General features: G+C 42.9%; 2 protein-coding genes across 3 annotated transcripts in view; one reads left to right on the forward strand and one right to left on the reverse strand.

Moving 5' to 3' along the window:
• spryd3 (SPRY domain containing 3) overlaps positions 1-13565 on the reverse strand; it is a 45189-nt gene extending 31624 nt beyond the window's left edge. Inside the window, exons 1-6 of the mRNA XM_080014623.1 lie at positions 13526-13565; positions 12861-12988; positions 11547-11622; positions 9002-9126; positions 8729-8864; positions 8394-8582 (exon numbers count right to left, since the gene is read on the reverse strand). Of these exons, the coding sequence (XP_079870749.1) occupies positions 8394-8582; positions 8729-8864; positions 9002-9126; positions 11547-11622; positions 12861-12988 (654 nt within the window). The 5' untranslated portion in view covers positions 13526-13565. The remainder of the gene's footprint in view (positions 1-8393; positions 8583-8728; positions 8865-9001; positions 9127-11546; positions 11623-12860; positions 12989-13525) is intronic.
• A 2251-nt stretch (positions 13566-15816) lies between these two features.
• igfbp6b (insulin-like growth factor binding protein 6b) lies at positions 15817-18821 on the forward strand. Of its 2 annotated transcripts, none has more exons than XM_080015523.1 (4): positions 15817-16384; positions 17309-17343; positions 18102-18221; positions 18664-18821. In XM_080015523.1, exons 1-4 carry the CDS (start codon positions 16048-16050, stop codon positions 18775-18777), a joined length of 606 nt encoding a protein of 201 aa, XP_079871649.1. In that variant the 5' UTR covers positions 15817-16047; the 3' UTR covers positions 18778-18821. The 2 variants fall into 2 exon arrangements, with proteins under 2 accessions (XP_079871649.1, XP_079871650.1); XM_080015524.1 differs by lacking the exon at positions 18664-18821 and adding an exon at positions 18597-18647.
• Positions 18822-20028: the final 1207 nt, after the last annotated feature.

Consider the following 20028-nt stretch of genomic DNA (forward strand, 5'->3'; position numbering starts at 1 on the left):
AGTATTTGAACAAAAAACTGAAAATCTTCCAACATTTTGCCATACATATCCATACATGGTACATATTTGGAGCTCCATCCATGTGCTGGATAACTGTTGAATACATCAAAGAATCGCAATGATGCAAGTGCTATCCATATCGGCAAAGCTCTAGCCTGGTTTTCAAATACTGACTGAAAAAAAAAAAAAAAAAAAAAAAACTATAAAAAGTAAAATGGAAAAACAGAATCTTGCTTCTCAGATGCCATTTTAGAGAAACGTAGTCCAGACTCTCATTCCTGCTACCTCAACCCAATCCTTCAAGAGCACTAATATGATAATTCATTTCTGCTGATTAATTTTCTTCACGCTGTGAAATAACTGTTTCATTAATCGGTTGCAAGTCCTCATCACACATTATTGTGCTTTGTGACATAACATTCAGAAACATTTCTTCACGACGGTGAATATACAGTAAAAGTTGTTAACCCAATAAACACTGGGGGAAAAGTGTCTCTCATATCAATAAAGATGGATGACCACGCTGCAACTCTTTTGCCCTCCTCCCAACTATGTAATGTTAAGAACACCATTGTCTGCAGCAAATAATTCCACACCCATTTCTACTTGTGAGGAATAGATTTTAATTATACGTATGTATAGAATAACACCTAAAATCAAATACACTGCCTGTTACAGCAGGCTGAGGCGGGTGGTGTGGGGCGAGAGCCTGACACACAAATCCATCAGTTCTCTCTCACAGACTTTTCCCCACAGTTATTTTTCATAATTTTGAAATCGGATAGAGTTGTTGCCTCGGCAAGAGTAAATGCCAGCCTCAACAAAGGAGGGAGCATAAAGGGGTGTTAGAGAAGCAGAAAAGAAGTATCTAGATGCAGTAGAAGAGACTAGGCTCCTATTTATCAAGCATTTCCATTGTCCAGAGGTTTTCCTAACAGACTGCTGCTACATTAGAACTCCCTTCCCTTAGCAAGCCAATTTACATATCAAACACATTAAACCCCTCTTATAAAACACAAGCTGCCATTTAAATACGAGATTTCATATTCTACTATCTGGGACAGGCTGTCAAATAACACAGAGACAAAGCTGAAGTTTAACTCCAGTCCTCTTGTTTGAAAGGAGGTCTGGTCCATCCCAGCCAGCCCGCCCTTCCACATCCCTAGGACTTAGTCAATCCTGGCTTCCTCTTTTCTCACGCTGCTCAGTTCCTAGAGTTGGAAGCAACAAGGATACTGCCATGGCTCAGGCCAGCTAGTGGTAACACCAACAGCTTTATGGGAAGGTTGTGAACTTTCATCCATCAGATGAAACAGCAGTGTCATGGTTGGAATCATGACCATTGTTCCCAGAGGAAGGAAGGAAAGAAGCAGGCAACCTTACATGGGGTGTCGGTGCTGCAGCTGGCTCTGGCAGTGGCCAAGGTGCAATATGGAATGAGGCCACGCCGATCATTACAGTCTTGGCGAAGGGTGGCGTTGTTCAATTCAGTTTGGGTCAGACAATGAAGAGCAGTGCAATTTATCATTGGAACTGGAGGTGTATTTAATGGAAAAAATAATGCAAAATGTCACAAGTGAAGGCAAATTTTACAATGACTTGATATAGACCACAGCCAATGAACAATCTCAAGCAAGGCATTTCAAAATCCCTATCCAGCACAAAACAATGGGGTTAAGTCAGGTGGTAGAGGAGAGTGATAACATTCCACATAGACTTTATCTCCACAGGAAATGAAGGGCTTAATCTGAAGTTTGTGAGTAAGGGTGAGAGGGCATGTGTGATGTGGGCAGCTAGGAAGCAAAACTAAGCTTAGGAAAGCTGATAACTGCAGACGTAGGTGCCGTTCACTTGCCTGCCTGCCGATCCGCTCATACGCAGCTGAGGGGATTAAGTTGGCGGGCAAAGCTACTGCCGTGGCAACTGGCTACAGATGATCAGACTCATGTTCGCACTGAGCTGCACGTACGCAGTGGAGGGTCAGCCAAAGAGTAAAAAAAAAACATCTTCCCATAAGAACAGCAGTACATTGGAAAACTACATTGCATCTGAAAAAAACCTTCAACCAGTAGTTAACCAAACACCTAAATACCAACCTGAAGTCACATATCTGGATCCTAAAAGCATGTGTTTTATACAGACATCTGCCATTGGTAATTATGACAAAAGGTAGGTTACACCTTACCAATAAAATACAATACAATAAGTAACCATCAGGCTTAAGAAATCAACATTTAAAATGAAGAGGACAATAGACATACTGGAAAATTGACTTGAAAATATAACTGAAACCGAGATGAACTGATAAATTAAATCCAAAACTTGCATTTCAACCAGATGCTCAGGGCGATGCTTCACAACCAATAGCTTAACCCCATCTTACTCTATCACAAACTGTATCTATATGATGGTTATATAAGAAGGCTGGTTCATTAACAACACATACATTTAGGAGGATTTAAATGTATATTTAATACAACACAGACAATTCTATTATATAATTATAGAACTCAGAGTTGCGATTGTGGCGCTGCCCCTTGCGGCCGCCTGCCCGAGCGCCTCGTGTCGATGACGAACATTTTAATATTTATAGTATTTTTAGACCTTATAGAGCCTATTGTGCGTAATCACCGGGTGGCATGACATTTCACTGCATATATGTATGATCGTATGTATATGTATGTGACAAATAATCTCTTGATCTCGAATGGCAAACAGTCAAAGTAGAGGTATATTATTTAATTATGCTGAATGTGCTTGAAGACTAAAGATAACCCCCGCTAATGGCTGATAAAAAGTGGAAAAGGACTGCTGCATTGGCAAGCGTCACCACCTTTTGTTTACATTTTGCACAATGACGCACTTGCTTTCACTGCATATTAAAATGCCAGTGGAAGTCTTTATGAGCAAAACAAAGTCACCAAGGGCAGCATCATTCAATTAAAATTCACTCCATTTACTTTGGTTTTCCACTCAAGTAAGTTCAGGGTGAGACCCTTATTCACTGGCCTGTAGGTAAACGGCCTTCGAAAGAAACATGACAAAGTTGAGTGAAACAGAAAAAGACAAAAAGAAACAGTGAAGTATGAATGCAGGGTTATGGAGTCCAGCGTGAAAAGAACACTCAACAGAGAAACTAAACTCCATGAGTGAGATTCTGAGGTTTTTGGCACAAAACTTTGTCTCAAGGATATGCAAGATAGGAGAGGCTAAGACCGAATTTGATTATCATGGACCAGGAACAAAGGGGAAGAGAGGGAGACAGATGAGAGAACATTTAAACAGAGAGCAGTGAAGTTACTAAAACAGAAAAACTTGGGCTTGGACAGATTAGAGATGGAGAAAATTTAGCGAGATAGGCATGATGACAGTTGGCAGAGAGCTGGGACCTGATTCCCACTTATCTAAACAGGAGCGGCCGTCCTGTCGGCTGCAATGTAAACAGTTCACAAAAGGAAAGACTCGACTGCAGACAAGTGACTGCCATCGCCATTGTGCTCCATGCATTCTGCAGCTTTGCAGTTTTCAATTCAGCCTCATAAAAAGCATACCAGCCAGAAAAGTCATTTATCTTGGGGCAATAGCTTGGGGCACTCTCCCTATTTTCCTGCCTCTTAACCATCAGCAAGGACAGCTAGCTTTCATTCAGAACAGTTATTATCCACACTTAGCAACACATACAACTATCCCAATGTTTTGCCCAAATGTTATTACCCAATACTGCCAGGTGAAAACAGATATATGGAGCCAGACAGGATGCAATACATGCATAGCAACAGAGCTATAGATCCGCAACTCACTGGAAAACTGTTGCATGGAGAGGTACATATGGAAAAGGGAGAAATATTTTTCCTTGTAACTATACATCACATCGATGGACGTGGGAACTATCAGGTATTGAAAAACATGGGTGTTTTGCTTGGATGGAGCAGACAGAAACACTTTAGAACAGGAGAGGAGACGGCAGAGCCAAAGTAGACCAAGGCAAAGTGGAACAATTTCAGTCTTTGGTTTGAACCAAACAATAAAATAAATTACAGATCCCAACAAATAATAAAGAGAACAAATGAGCCCACCTTGTAGGGTCCAGAATCCTCTGCCATTAAAGCCTTATCCTACATCATACCATATAATGACGGTATTATGGTTTTGAACTTTCAAAATAAACCCTCTGCTGCTCTCCTTCCCCTTACCATATGTTTCCCTCCCTATCCCTTATGACACCTGTAGTTTCTCTCCACCTCTTTATTTTACTCCATTATCACTCTTTCGATGCTTCTCCTCTAAACTGAACCATTACTCCATTTTCAAATTCATATCACTCATCTACATTTTGGGAACGGAAAAAAAAAAGTCCACTGTCTTCACAACCTCACATCAAACCCTTGTGCTTTTTAAAACATGCCGGTATTATTCATCTTATTATTGACACACACTTTAGCCTCCACACCTGCAGCCGTACTATGCTGCTGGGGGCTGATGCTAGGTTACTCATGGCAGAGAAAGGGGTGGGGTGGGCTAGAAAGTTATATAAAAAATAAAAAATAAATTAATAAATAAATAAAAACTGCTGGCCTGCTAAGCAGACCATATAGACGGGCATCCCAGCTGTGAAAACCTCCAAACACACGAGAGGGGGAAAAAAGATTCCTTGGAGTCCCGTTACTCCCTTATTGAATTTTTACAACCTGGTGGGCTGCCAGGCTCTTGGCTCCGCTGGCACGTTCCATGCCACTGCCAGCCCCCGGTCCAGGAAAACAGTGAAAGCGAGAGAGAAAGAGAGATAGAGGGAGAGCGAGAGGAATTCCTTGAATCATCCCCTCACCCGCAGATCCCTGGTTTTATAAGCCTTCCTTAACAAAAGGTGTGTACGTACGTGTGTGTGTGTGTGTGTGTGTGTGTGTGTGTGTGTGTGTGTGTGTCAGAAGTGCTTGCGCTCCTGAGAATGATCACGTATCTCACACGGCCCCGGCACGCACCGGACCAACGGAGCCTCGGCCCTCAACCGGAGCTGCAATTTTCTCTCTCACTTCCTTTGGTTTCACTGAAGTCAGGGAGTGTTGGGGTGGGGGGTAGCACTCACAAACCCAAACATAGAACAAAGGAGTCATAGTGCACAGTTCTGTAGTGCGGTGGGAGTAGCGTAGTGACACCTGCAATGGGTGCACAGTCCTTTGCGTTTGTTGAAAAAGTCCTTCTCCGTTTGCAAATACCGACCACATGAATGGTAGTTTTGTGTTAGAGATGTTGGGCTCTTTTGACACTTAGTTCCCTGTCACCACTAAGGTAAAAATGTCTTCAGCTTATCAAAAAAGATTAAAGACATTCAGAACTTAAGTACGCCAGCAGCGGTAGTAAATTAGTTGAAGCTGGTGTCTCCAATTACCTGAGAGTTGTTGCCATTTTTGGATGGTCATCTTCAATACTGTTAGTGTATTTATATCAAATATAAAACTGTCTCCAAACTTGTACTTTGAAGGATTCGTCTTTTAATGGAAGACGGAGGGAAGAAGGGAAAAAGGCACTTTTTAAATTCAATTTCAACTATACCATATGGTGTCATGAACTCCAAAAGCAAATGTAATTCTATTACCTACTGCACTGTAAAACATGCTACACGCTAAAGGACTTGACTAATATATTACATGTAAAAGGAAAAAAATTACAATTCTGACCAAAAATGTGGATTTATCAAGGACTAGGAGCAAGAATTAAAGGGATGGTTCAGATTTTAATGATTACCCTCACTCGTTGTCAAAAGATAGATAAGGTAGACAAGATTTCTTTTTAATCCAGATTTTATCAGGTATTACAGATTCCCCCATAACGATATCCCAAAACTGGAGCGAACACGGATAAATCCCACATGATGTTGACTATATTCTCCATCTAGCAGTCTAGCAGGAGCTGCTGCAACACTTGAGAAAACATAACGTTGGACATGAAACTGGACAAATGTTTTACGACATAAATAATTCGACATGACCAGTACTTGAAAGTATATGACCAGAATATATGAATGTGGAACTACAGCAAATGGATGCCAACAGGGCAGGGAGAGAAAGTGCCTCGGCAGGACAGACTGATGACCCGAGAGCTGTGGTCGTGTATTTGGATTTCTACAGATAACAAAAGTTTTTGTGGCCCCGAAGGGGACTTGGCTGCCGGCCAAAAGCAAGAGCTTAGCGAGCCTTGACTGCAAATTCTGGTAACATCTGCCGAAGATAGCACTGCCACAGACAACACATGTGAATTAGCATTTATAATGCAGAACGCATTACAATGAAGAAACATACCACTCTTCTGCTGCTTCTAACAACAACTTAAACAAAGTCCAATAGGGTAAAGTCTGAAGCCGAGAAAAAAAATATTTTTCTCTCCTTTCTGAAAACGGGAGGCAGAGGTGTACGTTTCTCAATAGCAGGGCCTTCAGCGAGGTTGCGCTATGAACAATTATAAACGATGGGAAACAAAAACATAAGCACAGCAACTCTTTCTCCGGAACAAGTACTCACTCAACTCCATTGTGACGTTCAACACTTGGACAAAGGAAACAGGTACAAAGCTTGTAGTGCATTTCACATGAGGGGACTACTTGTATGGGATAGTTTCATAAAAATAAAAGGGAAACGCCATCGGACGATCATACCTTTTAAAGAATCTCTTGTGAGTTCAGACTGCACCTGAACTTATAAGCAATGTGGCCCATCAGCACAAATGACATACTTCTGTTCCTGTATGATGCATCAATCATACAGGAATACGTTGAATACGTTGTGGTTCATTTTGTGGCAGGGGGACAATTATGCTTTTGCTTTTTTCCTGTCATATATAATGTTACAATGTCAGACATTCATATTAGACTTAACCAAAGTATCAAATAATGAGGAAAATGAATGACAAAGTAATCGCAGTGTGAACAAAAACGCTCAGGCTTTCGACCGCACTTAACGCTGCACGAGCTGACATCAGCTCGTCACGGATTTCTTTATATGGTCATCTGCTCCATCAGATCGGCCGTGCGTTTATCCAAACAAAACCAATTAAAATAGTGTGTGTTTTTTATTGTAGATGTATTTATGTTATTCTATCTTATTTCCCGCGTTTACATGAAACAAAAGAAATGCGCCGAAATGTCCGAGAGTCCCGGTGTGTCACGGTGGTGTCCGCGTCTCCCACAAGCTTGGAGCACGGTAACAAAAGTCAGAACTAACTTTAAAATTAGGCCTTGTAGATGTAATATGATTGAATATTCAGCAATTGGATTGCTTATTTCTCGCCTCAAATTTGTTCAGGAACTGATTTTGTGGATTGATAAGGTGAAAATAGTGACAGAGTAAATACAACGAAACCCGGAAGCCATGCTCAAACACCATTAGCTCACAGAACCTAGAACTTGTGCTCAGATTCCATTGGCTCACAGAACTCGTGGCCTCAGGAGGGTAGCTTCTCCCATTTAAACAGAGCGTCCAGAACACAATGGATTTAGAGGCATGTTAGAATTGCTTTAATGCACAATTTGAGGTTGTTTTTTTTTTGCAAAAAATAAATAAAAAACATGTTTTGGAGGCTTCAGAGACCTATTTAAGCTTGTTGAAAAAGGAGCATAATAGGTCGGTGTTAAGGACTGTCACTGTGCATATATAGATAGAATAGTGGTAGGCTGAGGTGCCAGATGTATGTAAAGATGGGGGCAGTTCTTGGACAACAAAATGCACTGCTTAATTCAATGAAAAACCAGTGAAGGAAGGCGCCCACTTGATAACCTCAGTGAAACACTCGTGCCCCGTGTGGTGGTTGTTGTAGCCTGGTAGCCAACTAAGCCATTTGGAGATGGTTTATGGAGACTTATAGCCTGGGAACCAGACAAATCTGCAAGCTCATGTTTCATTTGCTCTGCCAGATACGTCTGGCCACCATTCCATTCACCACGATTTCCACCAACCTTGCCAGGGTCGGGCCAATCACAACCGTTTATCTAATATGAGGCGGGTTTGATACGATGACGATACAGAGGAGCACCCTTGAGGCACCTTACCGAGATGCCCTCCGCTGATGTGGAACGGTCTGTTGAATCAGCTATCGCAACAGTATTAAACTAAGTGGACAGTATATTTTTTCTCAAATAAGAACAAACAACTGCACTTAAAGCTTTTGTTGATAAGAAAGATGTGTTTGCCATACTTCCGACAGGATTTGGTTGAAGTTTATTTACCCCCAATACACCATTTTTCCATCGCTCAACTGTAAGTCACACGTTTTGTTGCTCTGATTGGTGGTAGGTCCAACCAATTGCATCCAGAGACATTTCAGTCTGTGCCCACTGATAATGCCCCTATCAGCACAAGGGATTAAACATCAGATCCTGTGTAAAATTGTCCTTACGTGCTTACCATGCCGCTCGCTCTAACATCATAGAGACGCCCCCAGTCGTCCTCATGGCTGTCCACCATCATCATGCCCTCATCCTCTTCCAAGAACCACTCAGCCTGGAGGTCCACTCGTACTTCCTCCCCCAGGGAGTGCATTCCCACAGCAGGGAATAGGCCCTCGGCCGACACAGGCACCTCCACTGATCCCACCTGGATAAGAGATGGATGCACGGGGATCAATGGAGAAAAGCAAACAGAGACATAAACAGATAGGCCAATGATTCTTAGCTCACTGCCATGTTTTGGGATTTCTTAGGAACGCATTTCACAACGACTCAAAAAAGATATAAACGTACCTCTTTGGCGTTTTTGGTAAAAAAGACTGTTATAAACCCTGCTTCTGTATTTTCCGAGTGTATTCCACAGCCAATGCGGTCTCCACGAGCACATTTTGGACCAAACCGCTGACCCAGGGGGTTCCCAATGTATAACCTAACAGCAGGGAAAGAAGAATAGCCCTAGCTCAGCAGGTACCAAGTAGCAGTAGACCACCAGCATTTTAGATGTCAACACTGGAGAGGAATCTGAGATGTATAGTGTTTAATGCTTTAAAGAAGGGCTTGACTTACTTGCCATTGTCAGCATGATAGGCTACAGAGTATGGCAGCCAACCTGGCTGGTGATCCAGCCTGTAGAACTTGGGCACCAGGCCCACAGCAATAGTCCCTCTCACCCCAGTGTCCACTATGGTCACCTTAAGACACACACAGACACAAAATGAGAAAACAAATGTATAACTTGTAACTTGAAATTTGTTCGGATTTGAAACTTTCTTCATTTACATGATTATTAAAGAAAAACGAATCAACAACAAAAATCCTTTGGCAAAACACAGAAATTGAGCGTAACCTTCGATGGAAAACTTCCATCTGCTGCTTGAAATATCTCTGGCTTCCCTGGCACTCATGCTTGTATGACTAGTGGGGTTTTTTTTGTCTCCCCGATGCCCGATTCCTAGAGCCAGGCAGCAAGGCAGGCGGGCGGGCAGACACAGTTCATTCAAAATGGCAGCCGCTGCCAAGAAGAAACCTGCCATTCTGTTTTGTGGGTGGTGCGAAGCAAAGCGCGGGCTTTCTATGAGAGATGGGAGGGCAGCATAAAATCTCTCTGGGACCATGACAATGTCTTAATAAGAATAAATGGGTTACAAAAATGTTTATTCGTGTGTTATACAGAAATAATAATACATACAATATATACTGAAGCCTATAAACGGAGGCTTACGGTATGGTTATGGTTCAAAATGTAATGTTCACATTTAATGTGCGCATACGGGTGGGATGCAGATAGATTAAAAAAAGGCACCCGTGCAGGATTCCGGCAGGAAGCCGGTGTGGCAGATATGAGGAAATAGGAAAGCTATGAGTTTGTCATTCGCTCATTTGATGACGGCACTCTATATCCTACAGTTGACAGTGTCTTTGCTGGGCCGCTCGGGCCTTCTGCACTCAACGCAGTCAGAAATAATAAAATACAATGGAATATTAATTGCTTGATAAAGATCCAAATAAAAGGTTTGTGGGTTATTTTGGCAAATGTGAGGTGACTGGGATGTGGAAAGAGCATAAATGTGCTCATTGATGAGCCGACGAGGAATGCTGCCTAATAAATGGAATTATTTTCAAATAAATCTGTTAAAATAAGTGAAATACTGCAGATGTTTAAGCTCAGCTCCAAGGAGACGGACGAGGAGAAGTGTCTCAAACAAAGTGCAGCCGTTCTGACAAAGATGAAATTGACTCCTTGTGAAAGCATAATGAGGGAATAGCGTGCCGGAGTTGACGCAAACTCTGACAGGAGCCTGATCTTTATCGGAATAAAAGCACTGAACATTTTCAAGATAACTGGAAAGCGTGCTGCCTGTGTGCGTCACAGTGCGGAGAGCCACATCGCATAAAACTATAGACTTTTTAATGTTCACCCTAAATTCCTGCCTTGTAAATGTCAAGCTCAACTAATTCAGCTTTAAGCACCCTGTGTGTGATTGTCATTTAAACATGGCAATTTTGTGATTCAATATTTTTTTCTTTCCTGCCAGAGACAAAGAGTGAGAGCGGGAAAGAGTGAGGAAAAATAAACTTTAAAATCTGTTGAAAATGAAATCAATTTTCAAAGTGTCCTCGTGAACTAAGTGAGCCCCACCCCATCACACACCTCTTACTGCAAAAAGCAATAGTAGCCTATGTTTTTATCTGTGAAAATTAAGAAGGAACAGCGTTAACTAGAAAAGTATAAGATGATTTATTAATAAGCCCAATGATACAAATTATTAAACTTTTGTTCCAAGAACCGAAAAAAGGAAGTGCATCAAACCACCCTGACATGCTATTGCTGAACGACATGGTAGTGGGCCTGACTTTTGCTGTGCACACGCTACACGCTTCGACCACTGCCTCATAAATAATGCACCCCAACCCTCCTCTAGCTCCTAATTTATGACTGGGCCTTCGCAGGCTTTCCTGTGCTAAATCACAAAGACACTTTTTCCCCCTTAAAAACACATAGTATGTTGGACACTCCTGAGACGGAGGGGTGCATCAACATGGCTGAATAAATGGCCTGCACTCCATCCCACTCCCCGCCTGATGAAAAACGTAGTGCGTTAGATTAATCTTTGCACCAAGAGATACCACCCAAACCCACAACCAATCCCCCGTTCCAACACAGCAAGGGCATTTTTGAGGTAGTGGTTTTCCTACTTGGTGAACTGGAACTGCGGGGGGCTTTTGGAGTTTGATATGAAGTTTCAGAAAATTTAACCAATGGGATTCCGCGGGATAAAATAGCTAAATGAATGGAAAAGCAATCTTGGGCACAACCAGTGATGATAGTAGACAGGAACCCCAATTATAATGTTCTCCCTCACCAGCAGCTCAAAATAATTGACTACCTAAGCACAGACAGTCTCTTTATTTACAAAATAGCCTCTATTTAAATCTGGAATGAAAACATGAAAGAATGAACACTGCTCAGTGGAGACATGTATACAAACTGATGCAAACTGAAGAGACTTGAAAACAGGATTGAAACGGCCTCGATTAGAGATTGAACTATGATGACCGTGTCAGAATTGTGATTTGCAGCCATGGTGCAAACGCTGTCAAAATGTCTTACCTCAAAATAGCAATTTCCCTTTGACAGAGGATGGGGAGCCACGTAGCAACCCACTTCATCAGAGTTCCCTTGGTAACTGAAATGACAAAATCACAGGTGAAGAAAATGTCTCACTGCTCTATTCAAAATCTTAAACACATTTCATAGCAAAACAAGATGCATACTTTTGATATCAAAATACTGTAACTGTCTGCAAATCCTCATATCATCAGAATGAGATCAGAATATTTAGCAATTGTAGCCTACTATATGACCATTAAAAGCAAATTGCTGCTTTGGACATGATTTTCATGGTTTGTTGGCATTTGTGGAACACACACGTGTGTGTGTGTGTGTGTGTGTGTGTGTGTGTGTGTGTGTGTGTGTGTGTGTGTACACATTGACTGTTTGAGGCGCTCTAGAATTAAAGTAATCCCGATACAAAAATGCATAGGCTCTGAGGTTTTTGAGTCAAACAAAACCTAATTGCAAAGGAGCCTATTTTCCAATAAAGTCGGCCCAAAATTTGGGCTAAATGCTGTCCCTTTTGCTGACCAGGAAACATGCTCCCACTGACAATCCTTGAGCTTTTAATTGTTTCAATTAGAGGGTCTGAAGAAGGTCGCAGAGCTATTTTGGTTATATTATTAGGGGATGGCATGCCAACTGTCCGCATGCACACATACACACACATACACACACATACACACACAGAGCCGTCAGGCTGCCATCTTCCACCTCTATGTCATGAGTCTGCTTTTCTTGACTGCATGCATATTATAGTCAATTACAGTCTGTGGTTTAAGAAAAACAGGGATGTGAAAGCAGTCAAGGGATACAACCCAATCCATTTTCCTCACAGGGTAAAGACCACCTGATTTGTGCCAAGTCAGCATGCTCATATCACTGCTAACCCTACAGGAGGTTCTACAGCCTGGGCTCCTGTCCCTCTCATCAGTGCCAAAGATTATATGGCACATAATGGCAGGGTTAGGAACAAACACAATCCAGATATGCACATTGGGGAAACTTATATAGTGGTAAGGGTCATTGTAGAGGTGGAAAGGGCCTATGCAGCTTGATTTTTTTTTTTTAAATCTTCTCCGGCTAAGGAATAGACAAAATATAAACTATCTTATAAATGTCATCCGATACCATTGCATAGAGCAATTATTCAGAGAGGCGCGCGCGCGCGCGCGCACACACACACACACACACACACACACACACACACACACACACAGACACACACACACACACACACACTCTATTAAAGAACAACAGAATTCAACCCAATATGTCCCTACTCAACCATGCATAAAGATGTGTCTATACCTGAGAGTGTCTCCATCTTTCAGCAACCTCAAATATCGTTCCTGTGCCGGGCGCACCTCCCCCATCTCCCTCTCCCTGATTCGACGCCTCCAATTCAGGAACCTGTGGTGTAGGTTGATGTCATCCATCTGATTTAAGGAAAGAGACAGTGGGGGAAACAGCCACAAAATAAGAGCTGGTTTGTAAGAAAAGAACATGGGCATAACTAGCGGCCAATACATCAAGGTGATTTAAGCAAATATGATATCATATAGAAAATGACTTTGGCCCAAGAAACCAGTATCATACAGGGAATATACATATTTGGTGGCAGATGATCAGAGGTGGTCGTGTCAAAGTGTTTATCATTCTCAAACGTGAGGCAGCTTATATGACACTGAATGGTTAGTAGCTAGCATGATGAAGTCCCGCACAGTACACAACGATCGAGCCTATATTGAACGATGGCTAACACTCGAAATAAGCAGCTTTTTAAACGGTGCAAAATAGAGTGGTTCGGTCGGTTTAAAGACAGTCGTTAAAGATGTTTCTTGGCTATGCCTCAAGATAAACATTAGCTCCGAGCTAATGGGGCTGAGACTAGCGTGAGGAAGAGTAGTCGTTGTTGCTGAAAGTGGACAGCAGTGTGGACATCATGATCTAAAAATGTTTTTATCGTACGTTACCTGTTATCCTGGCGGTTAATAACACATTTATTCACTTTTTGTTAATCCGTCATCCATTGCTACGGATAAAACTTTGTAAACTAAAGGATTCGGCGCTTCCTAGTGACGTCACGCACCGATGACTCCGTAAAGCCAATCAGAGACGACCTTGAAACGGGGTGATACGCAGCTGGCCAATCACTGCATTCGATGTGTGTGTGTGTGTGTGTGTGTGTGTGTGTGTGTGTGTGTGTGTGTGTGTGTGTGTGTGTGTGTGTGTGTGTGTGTGTGTGTGTGTGTGTGTGCGCGCGCGCGCGCGTGTGTGTGTGTGTGTGTGTGTGTGTGTGTGTGCGCGCGCGTGCGTGCCTGCGTGCGTGTGTGTGTACGGCTGTGTAGAAGTGCGGCTGCATTTCCTGACTTTAACCTTCATCATCAGATTTGTTTCCAAGATGTGACATTTCTCCGTCCTCCTGAGCCGCCTCGCAAAATGAATCACAACATCCCTTATCTTGCGTGCATGAACTGCAACTAACTTTGGGTGCAGAGTAATAGTCATAGTTCAAGATGCATGTTCCATTTATTGCATTGTTTTCCCCATCAGCAGGCAGTATAGCTTGCTGTATTATACCAAGATATGACTTTACGACCAAGCCCTTGAGGTGCATTTAAGGAGGCTAGTGTTCAGCCCAAGGGTGGACGAGGGGATTCTTCCCAAAGCATGGACTATCCCAATGTGGCTTGAATGTTTGATTCTGGCTTGGATAAAAGTGGGCCAGCACAGTGCAGACGTCGGCGCCAATTGGGATAGACCTGAGCCGAGGAGGAGGTATGAGCCAGTGAAAGAAATGGCGTGGACTAGAGGAGGAAAAATCCAGGGGAGTGTGGAAAAAGAAAGCCCCGTTGGCCTGGCGTGTCTTTTGGAATATTCTCCTGACAGGACATGTGTGGAAACAGGCTGGACCGCTATAGGTAGCGAGCTGATGAGAACACAAGGTGATTTTACCCTCCTTGCCAAGATTAATCACCCCTAATCAGAACGCTACCCTCCTCAATGACCGGGCAGATTATTTGGCCTTGCGAAGCCTCTGTGATTCTGGAAAGCGTGGGCCAATGGGTATGCTCGTGTGTTCGAAGTTGAAGCGGGCGACTCAGTGCCACACAAATCCATATAAACCCTTGCATACACTTGCCAAAAGTGGCCATGCATGCACACGCATGCATATGTAAACACACACCTCGGGATCCTCTGTGTGCACATGGGTGCTTTCTATCTATTGATAGGACATCTGAATCCAATTTAATGCTCTGCGCAATATACATTTATCTTTGAAGCCATTGCATCAGAATAGCAAACAAAATGATTCTGCCATTCACCTAGGGCCCAATGGCAGCAGTGCAATACCGGAATTTAAGAAACCGAGACCTTTGATATGTTGCAAATTCCATACAGCAATTGATGCTGAGTTTGAAGACCCCTCACTCAAAAAGTAACGACCCTCTGTGCTAGACTTTACTGCAAAGTGAGGGTCTAGGCTATCAATAATAACTAAGAATCAACTAATTATCAGATAACTATAAGATTGATGCTTAATATATAATTGAAGAATTGGATGTTGGCATTTTTCATAAAAGCTATTACTTTAAACTTGCCTAGGGGGTTTTGTATTGCCTATAACTGATAAGTTTGATTGGATGTTTCAGTAAGGAATAAGGAGTTTATTGAACTGAAGTTCAACAGTCAACTCTTTGTCCAACAAATTTAAAACCCTGTGTAACAAATGCCATTGTATGCAGTTCTCTTAGAGGCAACACAATATATTTGTTTCCATGGCAAATATTCTAAGGTCTGACATGTATGCATCAGCAGAGAGAGTCATTAACTGCACAAGCTTACTCTCAACGTATGTGGTATGTTAAAAAAAATATTGTCAGAGCGACTAAACCTATGCTGTATTTAGCAGGAAGGGGTGGAGAGATTTTGATAATTTCTAAAAGGAGCTTAATCCACCCCCCACTCACTCTCTCCCTCCCTGTCACCTCCCTCTCTTTCTCCCTCCTTCCCTCCCTCCCTCCCTCCCTCTCTCTCTTTCTGAGTACCAGCCCCTGAAGGTGTCATAACTGTGCTCTCTCTCTCCTCTCTCTCTCTCTCTCTCTCTCTCTCTCTCTCTCTCTCTCTCTCTCTCTCTCTCTCTCTCTCTCACTGACTTACTCACTCACTCTCTATCACCGCCTTTCAGATCTTTAAAAGCTGGTGCTTTGCTGTGTCTCTCTCGATATCCATTTGTCTCCTCTGGCACTGCAGGGGACTCCTGACTGCCTCTCAGCTCAACCGGCAAAGCACCAAGGAGACGGAAAGAAGACTGAGAGGGAGAAAGACAGACAGAAAGAGAGAGAGGGGGAGAGAGAGAGAGAGAGAGAGAGAGAGAGAGAGAGAGAGAGAGAGAGAGAGAGAAAGAAAGAGAGAAAGAGGGACATACATCCAGAAATAGCATCAGCTTCATTTAACTGACAGAGTGAGTGAGAACCTTAGACCTGGACAGAAAATGCCTTTCCTTTCCAACTTAACAACCATTGTTCTGTTGCTCATCGGCCACTGCGGATCGTGGACTTGGGCAAACCGCTTGGGGCCCTTCAAGGTCTGTCCCTCCTGCAGGGAACCACTGGGGGCAGGTCGGCTCCCCAGGGACCATAATGTTGCAGGAAGCACGTTGGTGTTGGCCCAGGGCGAACCCTGTGGCGTGTACACACTGAGCTGTGCCAAGGGGCTTCGCTGTGTTCCCCCACCGAGAGAACACAGCCCCCTCCAAGCTCTGTTGCAGGGAAGGGGCATCTGCGCCAAGCACAGCTGGACTAGCCCCACTGAGAGGCCCCACCCCACAGGTAAGGCAATGCACGCACTCACAATCACACCTACGCATGCATGTATTCATAAATGTGCCGGCGTACACACACGCACGTGTTTCGATGTCAAGATGCAAAAAGACGACCACAATCAGACTTACTGCGTCCTTCCAAGTGTAGAGATGTATTGAGTGAAAAGTGTCAAGGACTTAATGCTTCCATAACCTCATCCACAAAAACCCCACAGCATATACTGTTGCATCTAGTGCATTGAGGATTGCATATCATACTGTTTCATTTTACAAAAAAAAACAAATTTATACATTTAATGCACCAGGAAAGGATTTGTAAACCATCAGGCTCCAGCAATGTTCTGCAGTGCCCCTGCTGCCACTGTGATGAAAAATGTCATTTGACGAGCCATTACGAGGGGCTTTCACTTGAAACTAGAGCTATAAAGAACCTGATGCAATTGGATTGTTCTTGAAATATATTCAAGGACACTTTGGAAGCTTTTGTTGAGGGTGTGTGTAGTGTTTGTAAAGAGAGATGTTTGTGCAGTAATTTCTGTGATATATGCAACGTCATGAGTGACCGTAGTGCATCCTACAAGTGAGCATTTTTGCAAGCTATTGAGAATGAATGTGAATGAACTGTCACGGTGTCACCTACATCCTTATTAAGGAGATTTTTATTGCAGTGGTCTCCATCTGCTGTTCACATTAAGACACTGCGATTCCCCAGGAATAATCTGTGCAGGAAATATCCTCATTGAAACTGGGTCTCTCAGGGTCTCTTTCCCACCAGATCTCGTGTCGATAAAGGATATTCATTATCTTTTGCACAGGGATGTTAAACAAATGTGTCTGTGTGTGTATATCATTTGACGTTAGGTGTTGTGTATGTTAATTGCTATCATGCATAAATATCACATTCACATGCCAGTGTGTCATTTTCTTCTAGGTCCCCATCCCTCGCACAGTGGTGATATAGAAAAAGTAAGTTTATTCTCTTGTGTCACGCCGTGAATACCAAAACTATGCCGTAGATTCTCGATAGATTCACAGATGACCAAATTCTGACGTGTTGTAGGGAGCATCCTGTTCAATATGATTTGATTCACAGAGATACCCTAGAAACGGAAAAGGTGGGATAATCTAGCTAGATAATAGAGAGTTATTACCGTAGCTGCTCTGTTGTGTGGGGTGTTGCAGCAGCATGTATATATAGGGCTCCGAAGCCATGCATTATGGTGCATGATGTGTGTGCTGCTATGCGGCAGAACTAATTGACCATGATGTGAATCAGGAAAGTTTCGACTCTGCCACAGCCTCCACGGATTTTTTTTTTTTGCAACATAAGAATTGTTCGACTGTAAGAAACACAGCGGCAGATGGGATATCGCTGGCGATTGTGCCATTTCATTTTTGCAACGTATGACAACGAAAGCACCTCTCGGGCGCTTCCAGCCACTCAGTGACCTGAAAAAGCAAGAGCCTTGTGTGACAATATGGTTATATAATATGCCTTTCTATTATGTGACATCTGAAATATATATGATCGGCTTCTGGCTCTGTTATTGCCGCAGGGTTACTAATCCTTAATGAGTAACACTGACGTGGTGTAACCTAAGAGGATTTCTTCCAACATGATCAGAGGGGAAAAAACCTGTTACTGTAATCTCGCCATTTCGATCGGGATTGGTTCTCCATCTTTGCCTCTGCGTGAAATCATTCATCTGAATTGGTCTTTTTAGGCACCCTGCCGTAAGTTATTAAATAGCGTCCTGAGGGGTCTGGAGCTGACAATCTTCCAATCCGACCGTGACATCTATATACCCAACTGTGACACCCGTGGATTCTACAGGAAAAAGCAGGTAGAGTATTAAGAAAAGACCGAGGGGACAGATCTTTATGTGGCTGCGATAGTTTGTTACATCTAGCAGAGCGATTTAAACCTGATTGCAAATGTTTTCTGTCAGAGAATGAAAGATATAAAGGTTATTATTATTATTATTATTGTCAGGATGTATTCTGCCGCAGCGTACTGTTGAGGGCGACAAGAGATTTGTCGGCGAATCGGGGGCTCGGAGGAGAACCGACGGCTCTCGGCCTCTGAGGTTCTGAGCTGCGAGGCTCGGAGGGAACGGGTTAAGCGCGGCGATGACATGTCATTTCTCTCCTTCCCTCGTTAATCTGTCACTGTATCCACCTTGCTCTCGCTCATCCCCTTTGACTCATCCCCCTCCCAGTCGCTCTCGCTCGCCTCCGTCTAAGTCGCGCGCTCGCCTGAGTCGCTGTCTTTTCGTCCCCGCGCAGTGCCGCTCCTCCAAGGGGATGCAGCGCGGCCACTGTTGGTGCGTGGACGAGCTCGGCGTCGCCCTTCCCTCACGCACCAACGAGGACGGAGCGCTACCCTGCGATGGCGAGTGAGCGGCGCCCTGCTCCCTTTGAACTGAGCCTGGCAGAAGAAGAGGAGGAGGAGGAGGAGGAGGAGGAGGAGGAAGAGGAGGAGGAGGAGGAAGAGGAGCACAAGGGAGAGGGGGTGTGGCTTTAGCTTGTGCTAGACACTGCCTGGACAGGAGGTAGCAGGGATTAACCACTTCCTGTGGAAATGACACCACGATTATCCTTAATGTCCTCTCTAGAACCAAGACACACATACAGTACAGTAGCAAAGATCCTATCTGCCTGAATGTTTCTCAAGTTTGCAGCAAAGTTCTCTGCATTGTTTGGTGACGTGCTCCATGTTGACACTAGCGCTCCATAAACTGCCTCAGTGATCCAAGCGGTATTACTCCAAACGATCTCTATATTTCCTGGCTCTTGTCCCGGCTTTGTGGTAGATTTCTAAGTTTGTTTGTTTTGTTTGTTGTTCTTTTTTTTTTTGTTTGTTTGGTTTTTTTTTGTTTTGTTTTTAGGATAGCTGACACTGCCTGTGTTTGTTCTGATCTCAGTGGGCTGAAATACTGTTACGCTGGTGATGTGACACAAATGTTCAAAAGAAATGTGTCTCCCTCACCATCCTCTCTCCCTCTCTCTCCAAAGATACACTGATATCGAAATACTTCATTGAATAAATGTTTCTTTTTGTATTAATTTATTTTAGAGTATGTATTTACCAAAAAAATAAAAAATAAATACTGCTTGAAATCTACATCTCACAGTATCATATACGTACAGTATATCGAGTCAGAAAAAAATAGTCATGAATACAGTCTTCGATTTATCTGTTCATTTTATTTGTAAAAAAAAAATGGCTTTATGACTGCTCATTAGTTGATTGTGTGTACATATGTTGGAATTTTGTGGTTGACTGTGTGTGTTCTTAAGTGGCAGACAAAAAAGCATATAGCTTTTACCCTTTTCAAGAAGTTGTAAGGCATATTTTTATACACGTCAATATAATATTTTATATATGAATTGTTGGTTTATTTAATGAACTACAGTACAATGCCATGTATTTTTATATTGTCAGCAGTTTCTTATTTAAAGACAGAGATTATTTTATTTCATGTTGGGGAGAGGTATTGTGCTTCAGAGGCACCTTCAAGGCTAAACTCATCACATTCATGAGAGATATTCAACTGCTGTACATTTTATGGTTTCATCTTGTTGTTTTTTTTTCCCTTCTTATTTATGCTTTGTACGATTGAATCTCGGATCGTCCATGTTTATTTTGTC

Source organism: Zeus faber (assembly GCF_960531495.2).
Source record: "Zeus faber genome assembly, chromosome: 15".
Classification (NCBI taxonomy): Eukaryota; Metazoa; Chordata; class Actinopteri; order Zeiformes; family Zeidae; genus Zeus; species Zeus faber.

Bases quoted from the DNA above. Each gene is read 5' to 3' on its own strand.
- igfbp6b (XM_080015523.1), top strand. From the start codon at position 16,048: ATGCCTTTCCTTTCCAACTTAACAACCATTGTTCTGTTGCTCATCGGC. The intron at 16,385-17,308 runs GTAAGGCAATGC...ATTTTCTTCTAG, and splicing joins TGAGAGGCCCCACCCCACAG to GTCCCCATCCCTCGCACAGT. The intron at 18,222-18,663 runs GTAGAGTATTAA...GTCCCCGCGCAG, and splicing joins GATTCTACAGGAAAAAGCAG to TGCCGCTCCTCCAAGGGGAT.